The 12,982-nt window shown below is 45.4% G+C and overlaps 1 protein-coding gene across 1 annotated transcript; it reads right to left on the bottom strand.

The window, feature by feature from the left end:
• Positions 1–240: 240 nt before the first annotated feature.
• Positions 241–9,268, bottom strand: brd2a (bromodomain containing 2a). Its single transcript, XM_053863442.1, has 12 exons — positions 7,571–9,268; positions 5,990–6,287; positions 5,775–5,912; positions 5,547–5,697; positions 5,281–5,480; positions 3,697–4,236; positions 3,496–3,624; positions 2,470–2,661; positions 2,134–2,390; positions 1,461–1,780; positions 1,254–1,382; positions 241–1,128 (listed from the first exon to the last, which is right to left on the bottom strand). The coding sequence occupies exons 1-12, from the start codon at positions 7,600–7,602 to the stop codon at positions 1,001–1,003; spliced, it is 2,514 nt and encodes an 837-aa protein (XP_053719417.1). The 5' UTR covers positions 7,603–9,268; the 3' UTR covers positions 241–1,000.
• Positions 9,269–12,982: the final 3,714 nt, after the last annotated feature.

Below are 12,982 nucleotides of genomic sequence, written 5' to 3'. Positions count from 1 at the left end.
TGTAGTTTTCTTATAACTAATTCCATTAATATTATTAAAAGCAAAATAAAAAACATAATGGACAACATGGACACTAATATTAACCTAAACAAGGTGCATGTTGAGGGTTAACCATGACTTATAATGCAAATTTATTGCTTTATTTTTTAGTTTATGATTTCTAATTCCCAGAGAAAATTCAATATCAGACTTCATTTTTCCACCTGACAAAGTTGTTTTGTCATAATGAAAGTGAAACAACGACGAGCCAAAATGACATCACTCGAGAACAAGTTGAGTTGTCAAAATGCAGCCTCACCATTTATTTGCAGATTGGTCACGAGAAAAATAAAAAAAAAGGTGTTTGCAGAGAAATTGAGATGAAAAAAAGGAAACAAATCCGTCCAACACAGGAAAAGCAACAAACAAGTGGGTGTGTTATAACTGTACATGTTGTTTCACATGAGAAGGAACTCTGGATCGCGTATTCTGGATCCTGCAGAACCAAGGTGCTTCGGAGGCGGGCCTGGTGGCCCAGCTCTATATGATGAGGAACTTCACAAGGCTGTGGCAGGACGCGCTCACACGCAAACATTCGACACACGTTTGTTTCGTTTCCTCCTAATGACACTCAAAAAAGAAAAAAAAAACTCAGCCCGGATAAGTCCGTCTTTCACAGAATGAAGGACTTAATTCGTCTATAAGGTTCTTCTTTATAAAAGAAAAATAGAATCTCTGTACACTAAAGACAAGGAGCTCGGAGGAGAAGGGACAAAAATAAGCCCAGAAAACCTTCCAATTCTGGCTGTAGCACCCGCATCCCTCCACCACTCATCCACTCTGTTATCTAAAGAAGACCTTCTCTCGCAGCGAGAGAAGCCCGCCCCTCTCAGACTGGGTCCTTATTGACCGGCTCCGTCCTTCGCCGGTGTCGTCTGATCCGCCCGCGGGTCTGTGGTTAGCAGCTCGTTCAGTCCGTTTGGTGGGAGGAGATCGGCCCCTCCGGAGGTTCTGTACTTCATCAGCCCGAGTCCGATTCACTGGTGTCAGAGGAGGAGGAGGAGGAGGAGGACGAAGAGGAGTCTGAGGAGGAGCTGCTGGCGCTGAGGCGCGAGGGCTGGGTGTGGGCCTCAGCCGCCGGTTTCTCTGCTGCACAGGTGAAAAGAAAAAAAAAGACATTTGTGAGTCAACTTTGCAAACAAACAAAGATATCATGAAGAAACATTGTAAAATAATCCCTTCAGATTTGACTACATTTTTAAAGGTCAACTCACGTTTGGCTTTGGTGGGTTTCTTCCCAGAGTTGAGCTGCCCGCTGACGTCCATCAGTCGTCGCTCCAGCTCCAGCTGCTTCTCCAGAGCCAGCTCTTCTCGAGTCTTGCCGGCGCTGTTCTTACTGACCGCTGTGGAACCAGCGCATCAGCATGAATAACCTCACGTCTAAAACAGGCTCGTGGACCAACTCTGGTTCCTCTGCTCACCGTAGGGTTTCCTGGGCTTCTTCCTCAGACACGTCATCACGTATCTCTCCAGCTCGCGCAGCGTCGACGGCTTCAGCGTCTCGAAGTCGATCTCGATCTCCTCGGGGTTGGTGTCCCTGAGCGACGGCTCCCGCGACTGGATGATGTAGACGACGCGGCCCAGCTTCTCGCCGGGCAGCTTGTTGATGTCCAGGCTGAGCTGGCGCTTCTCGTCGTACGACATGGGCGCCGTCTCCTCCTCCTCGTCCGAGTCGTAGTGCGGGATCATGGGGTCGGGCAGGGCCTGCGGCATGCTGAACATCATGTTTCCCTTCTTGGACCTGCGCGGACCAGGAGCACAGTCTTAGCAACGGTGGCGAGCAGAAACACATTTCACAGAGCTCAGGCTCATTCAAACACCTGAGTATTATATAGTCCAGACGCAAAAAAGGTTGAAATACTGAGCAAATCAAGATTTTAAAACTATAGAAAGTGAAAATTAACAGAATATTTGATAAAAATTGAATCTTTATTTTGGGAAAAACTTACTAAAACTCTTCCTCTCGGACACTAATAGCGACAAGAATAATTTCTACAAGAATAAACTGTTTGTTTGAAGCTGAAACTGGGTTTATAAGTCGTCTATTAACCTAACAACAAGTGCTTGGAAAAGAAAACCTCTGCGAGCACTCACTTGCTTTTGGTGTTCTTCTTGCTCGGAGCCTTTTTCACCGGCATCACCGGCACCCCCACTCCTTTATTGCTCTTGTTTTTGGGCGTTTTGCTGGCTTTGGGGGGTTTGGCGGACCGGATGGGCGCCATCTCATCCTCCACCTTCCGGTACTTCTCCCCCTTCTTCTTCTTCTTCTTGTCCTTCTTCTCCTTCTTCCTCTTGGGCTTGACGATGGGCCCCTGAGAGAGCGCGGTCAGCTGCTCGTGCACGGCCTTGAGCTGCCGGGGGGGAGGGGCAACACTTAGCTTGACGGCTGGACACTTCTTGTACACGCGCTTCTCCTGCTACGGCGCTCACCTGTTCCTGCAGCTCGGCCAGGCGGTTGGCTCGCTCTTCCTCGGAGTCGGAGCTCAGGCTGCTCTCGCTGTCCTCGCTCTCGCTGCTCAGCTCGCTCTCTGAGGACGAGGACGACGAGGAGGAAGAGGAGGAGGAGCTCTGCGGCGCCGGAGCTTCGTCTGGCATCTTGGCGAAGCAGAACTCGAAGACATCCTGAGAAAATAAACGCCACCATGGTCACCGGGTTGTTGAAAACTCACTGGCGTTACTCTGGCTGGTGCCTCAGCTAACTTAGCTTAGCTATGGCTAGCATGCAACTGTAATCCATGCTAGCAGAATCTAGCTTGCTTGCTGGTTGACTGTTTTGATATTAGCCATTAGCCGCGTTAGCTTGCGAATGTGACTCAAACATGTCTTCTTCCATTAAAGCTGCAGCCTAAACCCAGTTTAGTTACAGGTCAAAACCAAGCCAACTCTGTTGATTTGGACTAGTTAATTTGCATTTAATTTATTTGTGAGTACATGAGCCTTATTTTTTTCTTCAATTTATTTATCTGCAGCTCCATTTTTCATGTCAATAAAAATGTTTTCCATGTCAATTTTCACCCAGGGGAACTAAAAAGTGTCAAATATCTTCCAGACTATGAATATCAAGTTTGTAATTTTAGCAGTCACAAAAAGTCTATCTCCACTTCAAAACATGTTTGAAAACACATGTTTATTTTACTGCTGTGTGTCTATATATTTAATATAAGTGACACTGGACTCACAAGTACACATTTTTATACTTAGCAAATTATTCCATTTCCATATTATAATAAAATAACCCGTACTAATGTTTCAACAGTAATAAAAAAGCAAACGAAAGATTTAATAAATAGAATTGTTTCTCCTTCTGAAGCAAGAATTGCAGACTCTGCAAATAATTCAGAAAACGCGACTGTAAACCTGCCGACACACAGGTATACAGTCGTGTCATAAATAATGCGCAGGTTGAGTGAGGGAAAGGTGCAGACCCCAGAGAGGCTGAGCGGCTGAATCTTTTACCTGGAGTTTTCGTGCCATGGCCACCACATCGTGATCCGGAGGGTTGTACTTGTAGCAGTTGGAGAACATCAGTCGGACATCGGCTGAGAACTCCTGAGCTTCTTGGTACTCCCGACTGTCCATCTTCCGCTGGAAGATAAACAACAGTTCAGTACACAGTTCCAAAGGAAAACAGAAGCGTGAGGTTAGAGCTCGTCGCACCTTGATGGTGCTGAGGTCCATGGGCTGCTTGATGATCTCGTGGTAGTCGTGGAGACCCAGAGACGAGGCGTCCACCGGCTTGTAGAAGGGCCAGGCGTACGCCGCGTGCTTCTTGGACAGCAGCTCCTTCAGAACGCCGCTGCAATAGCGCAGCTGCGGACTCAGCTTGCTGCGACGGACCGGCGTCGGCAGGATGGAGTCCGGAAGGTCCTTCTTGGGGGGTTTGATGGGCCGTCCGCTCACGCCTCTCCTGCAGCCGCCACCGGCTTTGCCGCCCATCATCATCCCGCCGTGAGCCATGTTCATGTTCATGTTCACGTTCATGTTCATGTTCATGCCCATGCTCATGGCTTGGTTGAGGGTCAGGCCCTGAGCCATGGAGAGGGCGCTGTTGGGGTCCACACCGAGGGAGTTGACCGTGAACGGGGAGTGTCCGCCGGTCATGCCCATGTTTAGACCGCCCATGTTCATGCCGGTCATCATGGGCATCGCCATGGTGGTCGGCGTCGTGGTGTCTGCTTTTCTCTTCACACCCTTTTTCTGTCAGGAAAGACGGGACACTTTTGTTCAACGGTACATGCAAACACAGTTTCATACACACCATGACTTAGTACATGGAAAACTGGCTGGCTCAACAGTGGACAGTATGATAATGAATCCATAAAACAAAAGAAAGTATTTTTCACAAATATAGTAAGTTGGTTCAAATATATTTTGGTTATCATCCCATGGTTTTTGACACGAACTCAATTAACACCAACCATTGAGTTTAAATATGAAGAAAATTTTGAGTCACTTCAAATCATTTTCCTTTTTCCAAAAATGTACACCAACACATTGGCATAAAAACAGACCAGATTCCAAATTAATTATTTTTTTCCCCCCAAGTTGAAACTTGACTCCCACATTTATTTTGGGGCAGAGAGTGATACATTTCCAAACAAACACAACAAAGAAACCGACGCACTACATATAGCGTCGCAGGCTGAACATGCCAGAATAGGGTCACCACCTGTAACCCATGAAATTGTGTCGCTATTCGTTGTGTAAATGACCTACATGCAAGGAGTCCTTGAACACAGCACGGCTGTTTCTCTCCTCACACAAATGCAGGGAAGTGACAGTGTAGTAGTGTTTGGTTTTACTTGTCGCTGTTCAGATCTTATTTTTTGTGGCTGATGATGTGTTCACTGCGATGAAGCAGAAATAAAAGCCAGCGATTTTAGATGATAATAAGTCATTCAGTTTTTTTTCTTCTGTTTTTTCCTGAATAAAATATATATTTTCCTCAGAAATAGTCACTCTTTAATGAGTCTTTAATAAAAGGAAATAGATATATTTATATTAATGTCAAAAACAAAACCCTCTAATAAACTGATCGAGGGGTGTGGGGGGTGTTCATCTCATGACAGGGTGCAGCCCAAAAAAGCTTGATCACTACTGGTGTTTACAGACCATATTCATGGACAAATTAGGGCTGAAGCTCAATATGTTTATGTCAATTTTCGCACAACAAAATTGCATAAAAGCCAAATATTAGCAGTGAAATACTGAACTATCTTTCAAGGGAATGTTGTCTCGTACCTTGGCAGTGGGCTGTGTGGGGTGCAGACTGGTGATGGTCGGGGTGCTGTGGTCGATGGGCAGTGGGAGGGACATGTTCTTGCCCAGCAGGGTCTGTGGAGGGGTTGAGAGCAGGGAGTCTGGGGTCTCTGGTGTGGGCGGCGAGTACACCGACTGGGACACAGCGGGGACCTGGTGAGCTGTTGTCACTCCTCCAGAGACTGCAGAGAAAATAGGGCTGTGTCACATCTCCGTTTTCTTATGAACATTAAACAACTTTGTCTTACATGTGCCGGGTCGAGACTTTTTGTTGGGCTTCCCCTGCTTGCTGCGCTGCAGGGCTGAGGTCAACTCCATCTCTTCCTGGGGCATCTGAGCCACTTTCTGGAGAAAGGCCTTCTCCAAAGACTGAGCCATCAGCACGATGTCATCTGTGGGCTGCAGCAGAGATCAGTTGTCAGACTTTCAAGCTTCCAAGCTCAAGGAATATGAAGATATTCAAGAATGTTTCTGACCTTGTTGTAGATGTAACAGTTGGTAAACATGGTGTTGAAGTCCTGCATGCATTCACTGGCACAGCGATAGTAGCTGTTCTCCAGCCTCTTCTTTATGGTGCCCATGTCCATCGGAGTCTTGATGATTTTGTGATAGTCCTGGGATCAGAAAAGAGCCCCGTAAATGACGAGTAAGCTATAGGATTGCGGTCCTTCAGGAAGGCGGGCGTACTCACGGGTAGGTTGAGCTTCACAGCGTCCACCGGTTCATGGAACGGCCAGGCAAAATGATGCCTCCACAGAGACTTGAGCAGGACCTTCTGCAGGAACTGAAGCTGGTTGGTCATCCTGCCTTGCCGACTGAGATCTTTCACAGGAGGCTGCGGCGGTCCAGAGGACATCTGATTGTGCAGTGGCATCCCGGGGCTCTCAAAGCCTTCGTAGAGCAGCGAAGGCTTCCGGATGCGCTTCCCTGCTGTGCCAGAAATCTGGTCCATTCCTGTGACTCCCACAACCTCAACTCCAGCAAGGGAGCTGCAGAGAGCACAGGTGACAGACCGATGAGTCATGTGGCAGGAGGTCGACACCACACACGGACAGAGGTGCAGCACTGGACTGGGGGGCCTGATATCTACAGCCATATGCTACAATCAATACCTCACCAAAGCACTCCGTGTCACCAGTAACCGATTTCATCACCCTGCACAGGCTAAATATCAGCAGGAGTCTCACACGATCCAGCCAGCTGGCTCCTGAACACACAGCTGCTCATTCAGCAGCTGCACCTCTTAGTACATAAAGTCTATCAGCCACTTCCTGCTGTCAGCCGCACCAATAGCAGAGCCAGAACTGAGGGCCAACCCCCGCGTCTCTGTAGAAAAGACATTGTCTCAAGGGTCGAGGGTGGAGTCTGAGCTGTGGCGGCACAGTAGACAGTCGTGTGTGTGAGGTAGATTATTGCTAGCTCCCACTCAAACCGGTCCATGTTGTCTAGAGTTCAATACCATCAGTCTTGCAATGACTGAGCATGACTCATCAAAACATCTGTCTTTGCAACAGCCTGCTGCTCCATATACATGTCGAACTACCAGTGAGGTGACAGGATTAACATGTACTTGCTTGGCTAACTTGTACTGTGTGAAATAAACTTTAAATAAAACGGTTGAAAGATACAATCTCTGGAAACATATTTGACAGTTAGTGTACTTTATTAATTCATTAAGTCATGTACAACATATTTCTTTTAAAAAACTGTGCTTTAGTGGTTTGACAAACAAAATATAAAAAGGCAAAAAACCCGGAAATCAAACAACACATGGGGAGTTAAGCCTGATTTGAGTGACACCGTGCGACTGTAACCTGGCAACCCACCCACAAACAAAGCTAACCCCGAGCACAGACGTGACCAAGATCAAAGCGAGCGGGGATCATCACAAACCGATAAAGCTACGAGGTCACTTGTCGAATTTACTCGAATCGCTCACCAGGGCCCGGCACCAAGTCAACAAGATTAGAAGGGAAAGCTCTGCCGCTGCCTTCGGTTGCTAATGCTAGCAGCGCTGCCAGGCAGGGACAGAGCGACGAGCCGCAGCGGTGATGCGAAAGATGGCGAACAGCTCGCTTTCGCTTAACACCTCAGCACCGTGGATGTGAGAAATAAATGCTTCCAGCGTACTTCCGTTTAAGCCAAGTCCTGGTCCCACAAACGCAAAGCTCCAGCTCTTTCCCCGGGGCGCCAGTTAAGACACAAAATACACCGTAATGTTCGCAATATTCCCTCCGATGGAAAGTTCAGAGTCAGTGTCACCGGTAGATACCTGTCAAGGAGCGGGTTAACGGCCATATCCATCGCGATGGATCCGGATTGTGTTTAGCGCTAGACTTAAAGCCGGGATCCGTCTCCTCGTATGGCTCGGCAGCAAAATCCCCCGCGTTCGGTCGTAGAAATGGCGAAAGAGCGCTTACACCCGCTTATATATAGAGCGAGGAGTGGCGCTATTGGACAGACGATACCGTCAAGTACACGCCCGCCCGACTCCTATTGGCTGCGCGCAACGTCAGTCAAAGGCGACCCGCCCTTGTACCGCTGGCTACGTCTTCGCAGCAAAACACGCCACAAGTCGCCGTTCTACTAAAACGCACATCATTTGAAGCAACTTTCGACTCGCAAATGCCTCAGTCGAGCCGTTTCCGACAATATTTGCAGGCCAGCAGCCGCTAACTCCGCGGTTGTCTCGCTGGAGGGTTACGTCAGCTCGCTGTGGGGATTGGTCGACCGCATTGCAACGCGGGCTTCAAGGCTGGAAACAATGAAGCTGATTGGCTGTTCACAGGAGTCACGCGCACTACGTACTGGGACGTGGAGCCTCACCAGAAGATCCGCATTTCTGACCCACAAGAGGCGCCAGTCGCCATCTTGGACTAGTAGACAATTGCGTCTAATCGTCGAATAACTCGACGAATGCGCAAGAAAACTGCGTACTTTCCACAAAAAGCACCAGGATAGCGACAATAAAGCGAAATGTTGCGTTTACCGACGAATTCACTCACCAAATGGGCTTATGATCGAACATTGAGACAGGCCCTCAAATGTCCGTTGAAAGGCAAATAAAGTCACACAATACACAACGTGACTTGTTGGGCGAGTTACTCACAACATGAAATGAACGACAGTTCCGTGTTCAGCTCAACAATATTACAGCCCACAACTCCTCACCAGCAAACACAAACTCAGTATCTCAGAGGCTATTAAAACGCAATACCTCTAATAGCTAGTCGAGATGACGTCCTAACATCCTCCGATAATCATACAAAGGAAGTATTCTAACAAAATTGGAAGCGTCGTATCAGACCAGCTGTTACCCAACACATGCGCCCTTCCCCCACACCACCACAATGTCACTCAAAAAGGCTGTAAAATAAACCTCCCCATATGTTGAACCAGTGCGATTCAATCAACCAAAAAATTCAGTGAATAGTAAAAAAATAACGAGATGAAGTCCGTGAGTAAGTCCAGATAAATGGCGCAACCTTCAAATAATCTTCTTGTCTTCCACATTTCCCACAAACATGTCCGCCTTCTTCTCCCCTCGGTGTCGCGGTGGGGGAGGGGAGATCATGTGATGAAATAATCCAGCGCGAGCGGCGTTCCAGACGATGGACCGCGTGACTCCGTCCCACCCGCGCGTCCATCAAAACAGCGTCAAGAGCCGCATTTAACATATAAATCAGAGTTTCCATCTCCGAAAAACTTTCCAAAAATCGCAGAACAAAGCGCATTCTTTCCGCTGCCCACCGCTTGCTGTGATAGGCAGGGGCCGGTCACGTGACAGCGTCTTAAACATAAACGCCGATTCTATTAATATCTCCAGGCGCTGTCGTAATTCCATCCCAATACGCGTTAATCCAGACGATTTAACGCGTCGAAAGTAAAGAAATCCGACCTTTCGATTTTTCCCAAAAGTCCACAGACGACCTGCGACGTCGAGTCGTCACGCGGCAATGCGCATGCGCTGTAATACAATGAACGCCTGCGAGCTGGATTGAGTAATTCCGCAGATGGACTTTAAATAGCGATTGATATCACCGAAATATGGCCGTGAAATCAAAATTATTTGCGGTTTATTACTTTAAACGTGCCTCAGGAATTTTTTTGCAAAATGCAAAATTAAAAACACATCATGTGACCTGCGTATACGTTCTAACAACACAAAAATAGGTCCACATTTATTTCAGGCAGAAGCAAGTCATGTGCACATAATGCCAGTGTTCATGAGTCAATTTTATTTTTGATAAAACTGAGAAGATGACCTGCAGATCTTGCCTCCTACCCGGACCTGAATATCCAGAAGCAGCGTGGAGGCAGGAAGGAGGGAGGGCCGATGGATGGATTACATCACAGTCACCTCCTTGTGACTCATCACTTTGTCCACAGACACACTCTCCTTTTGTCTCGCTTTATTGGTGTAATTTCACAAAGTCATGGATGAAGTGGTGACTAACAAAGAGCACTGGAACCTGGCTTTTTAGGGCATGGCCTGCAGTACTTTGCATTGTTTGTTTTTTTCGACCCTGGTCTTGTAAATGATATGCAGAATGGGTAACCTGATGTTTGCATGTGTAAATGACCTCTTTGTCTCACACATGACATCAACTCCGAAACTGCTCACGCGACTGTCTCTCAGAGAGGCACTTTAGAAGTTGCCAGTCAAAAATGTAAGTCATGATGTGATAAGACATTTCAGTTTGTGCGTGACTTATTTCCTCAAATATATTTTCGCGACATTTACCCATTAAAAGTATGTCACTTCTCTAACCCTTATTTGTACATCATTTTTCAACAACAGCTCTTTTACTTCAAAGCACGTCTGCATACACATTGTACTATAAAGATGTCTTGTGCTTTTCACATTATGTTTTGTAATGGATCCAACACAAACCTTTATTTAAAAAAACACACACATTTATTTCAGATGTTTTGTCTCTCATCTTATCTTGGATGTATTGACATATAGTCTAGACAACATAAATTTCCAAAAGTCAACATCTCAGCTGCCGAAAATTCTTGTGATGTTGAATGTTTTTGCGAGTTGACGCCCAACATTCTCACCTCAGATGCTGAAACTAGGCTTGTCCTGACCCCAAAAGGTCATGGACTCCTTCCAAAAGCTCTTGAGGTCAGATGATGCCAAAAATATTCCAGTACCACTACTTTGCGAAACTTTTGCTCTTGAGGAAGTACTTTAGCAGATGAGAAAATGAACTCAAAAGAAGTGAAACTTGTAGCTCATGAGCTAAATCCTGCTGTGCTACTGCATCAGGTTAGCTTCACTCAAAAAAACTACTGACCGGTGCTTCAAACTCGGCAGGAATATGTTCAACGATCCTGTGTTCTGTGTGTGGAACACCATTAAAATAACGTTTTATTTCATCCCAAATAACCACAAATATAATATCTATTTTCCCTCAGACTACAGTGACGCTGTTCGCTGATCACCAGACAAACAAGAGTGGCTTGTCCACACACTCATGCAAATCGGCGTCTGAAGCTGCAAAGCGACGCCTCATTATCCTCTCAAAAAACAGAGGGAGGTTTCTGCATGACTCATTTCCGTATCAATGCAGGTCGACGATGCCCTCTGAAGAGGAGATACAGATCTCTTCAGACCAGAGTTTTCATTAAGAATATAATGTGGAGGAAACCTACCACAACCCCGAGTTTAACCGTCAGTAATGAGATTATACTAGACGAGTTTCCTAATCCAGGTGGTAACCTCACATGGGCTGCTGTCATCGCAGAGATGCAGAGGATGAAACTGTTCAATTTCAAACCAATTATTCACCACTAATAAACCATGACTGAGACCAGCGATGATGCAATGGTGTTTACTGAAAATCCCTCTGGATAAGAGGGATTTTTGTTTTATGATATTCATAGAAAACAAGTTGGAAGAGAAATGCATGTATAAAGTAGTTGAGGAAAAAACGATCTGGATCCAGTTGTAACAATCCAGATGTGACAACCTCTGTTGTTTTTGGTGGTGGACACTAGTGGGCACAAGTTTTGTTTGTTTTCAGTATTTCAGTTGAGACCGGTCGACATGTGTCTTCGGACTGTCTCAGCTCAGGGGACCTAACTTTCGGAACGTGTGCTCCTTGTGAGGAAGAAAACAGCGCTCCTTTTCAGTTGATGCCGTCCATGTTTATTCTGTTATCACACGACCCCAAAGCAGTGTTACGTTGTACGGCACTTTTTGTAGTTCAGATAATAACAAGTGTGTATGAGTGTGAGTGCTGTTTTCCTCATTTACTGTGAAGGATTGAAGTTTTTATTTATTAAATTCTATTTATTTTGAAGTTTGGGAAATGGTGTTTTTTACGTGTTTTTTTTTCTGATATTCTGATACCAAGAATGGATGCGTGTGTCCATCCAGACTAAGGCTGGGAATCTTAGGGTACCTCACAATACAATACGATATCTCAATATAGTGATACTGCAATTACTAATAAATTGCTCTTGTTAACCTACAGTTTGTCTGTGTGTTTATGGAAGTGACACAAAAACAAACAAGTAAAATTTATTCAACATACCATTTGTATTTTGCAGTACAATTTACACTCTAACAAAAGCACAAATGGAGTCCGCCATAGCGCCGCTGTTTGCTTCGTCTTCACCCCAATTTTCAGCAACATCTAAGTCCCCACTGACCTCAGTGACTACAGAAGGATGAAAGCGTGTATAGCGGCTGTACTTAATTAATAATAAATAATCGATAGTCGACAAGAGCATATCGATAATATATCTTAAGGTTAAATATCGCGATAGTTCGCCATATCGCTATTTTGTCACAGTCCTAATACAGACAGCAACGAGAAGTTCGAAGAACCTTTTTTTGTTGCTTCAATGTCTTTTTTCCCTCATGTGAATGAATTAAACGTAAAATAAACTGTCATCTACGATATAAAAGTGTCAAGAAAAAATAACGAAGAAAGACTAATAAAATGACGGATGGAGCAAAAATAAGTGTTTTTCTTTTTCGTTCAGTTGCACTGTAAGTCCGCTAGATGGCGCTGTAGGTTTTCCCTTCTCTCTCGGGGAGGCGAGGCGTTTACAAGAAATCACGTGGCCAAGCATCGGGATCACCTGACAGCTGGGGACGCTGTTGGCCTCATATTGAATCTCACAACACGCCAACTCCTTCAAGGCCTTTATCGCTCAGGAATCAGCTCAAATGTCCGAAATTATGAATCGAGACAGTCCTGAGAACAGACATTCTGAAAGCAAAAAGTCGTGTTGTATGTCATTCGCAAAAGTAGCAATGTTTTGTTTTTGTTTTTTTTACTGAGTTCTATATTCTAATATTGTGCTACAACGTTCCATAATATCATCATCATATCAATTAAAAAAATGCACAATATGGTCCACATAATAAAGGGAAACGTGTATGAAGCAACTGCACGCGGAAAGATTGAAGAATATAATAATTTTAATGATGAGAATCATCGTTAAATTACTTTAAAAAGTAAAGTATAAAAAGTGATTTTATTTTTATTTTCATATTCAACACCAGAGTGTTCAAATGAAAGAATATGATCTAAGCATGAAAACACCAGGGTGGAGCGGCTTCAGTGATGAGCCAACTCTGCAGCATGAAGTGCATAGAACAAACTTCTCATTTCTGTCCGGCATCCTTCATAAGGGAAGTTTCGATGACGCGGTAGTTGCCGTG

The sequence above is a fragment of the Synchiropus splendidus genome, chromosome 4 (assembly GCF_027744825.2).
Source record: "Synchiropus splendidus isolate RoL2022-P1 chromosome 4, RoL_Sspl_1.0, whole genome shotgun sequence".
In the NCBI taxonomy this organism is placed as follows: domain Eukaryota; kingdom Metazoa; phylum Chordata; class Actinopteri; order Syngnathiformes; family Callionymidae; genus Synchiropus; species Synchiropus splendidus.
Note: the sequence above shows the minus strand (reverse complement) of the source record. Positions and strands in the feature narration are given on the sequence as shown.

Excerpts from the sequence above, each read along its gene's own strand:
- brd2a (XM_053863442.1), bottom strand. The coding sequence starts at position 7,602 with ATGGATATGGCCGTTAACCCGCTCCTTGACAG. Across the intron at positions 2,662-3,495 it reads CCATGGCACGAAAACTCCAG|GATGTCTTCGAGTTCTGCTT; the intron begins GTAAAAGATTCA and ends TTATTTTCTCAG. Across the intron at positions 1,383-1,460 it reads GAAGCCCAGGAAACCCTACG|CGGTCAGTAAGAACAGCGCC; the intron begins GTGAGCAGAGGA and ends CTGGTTCCACAG.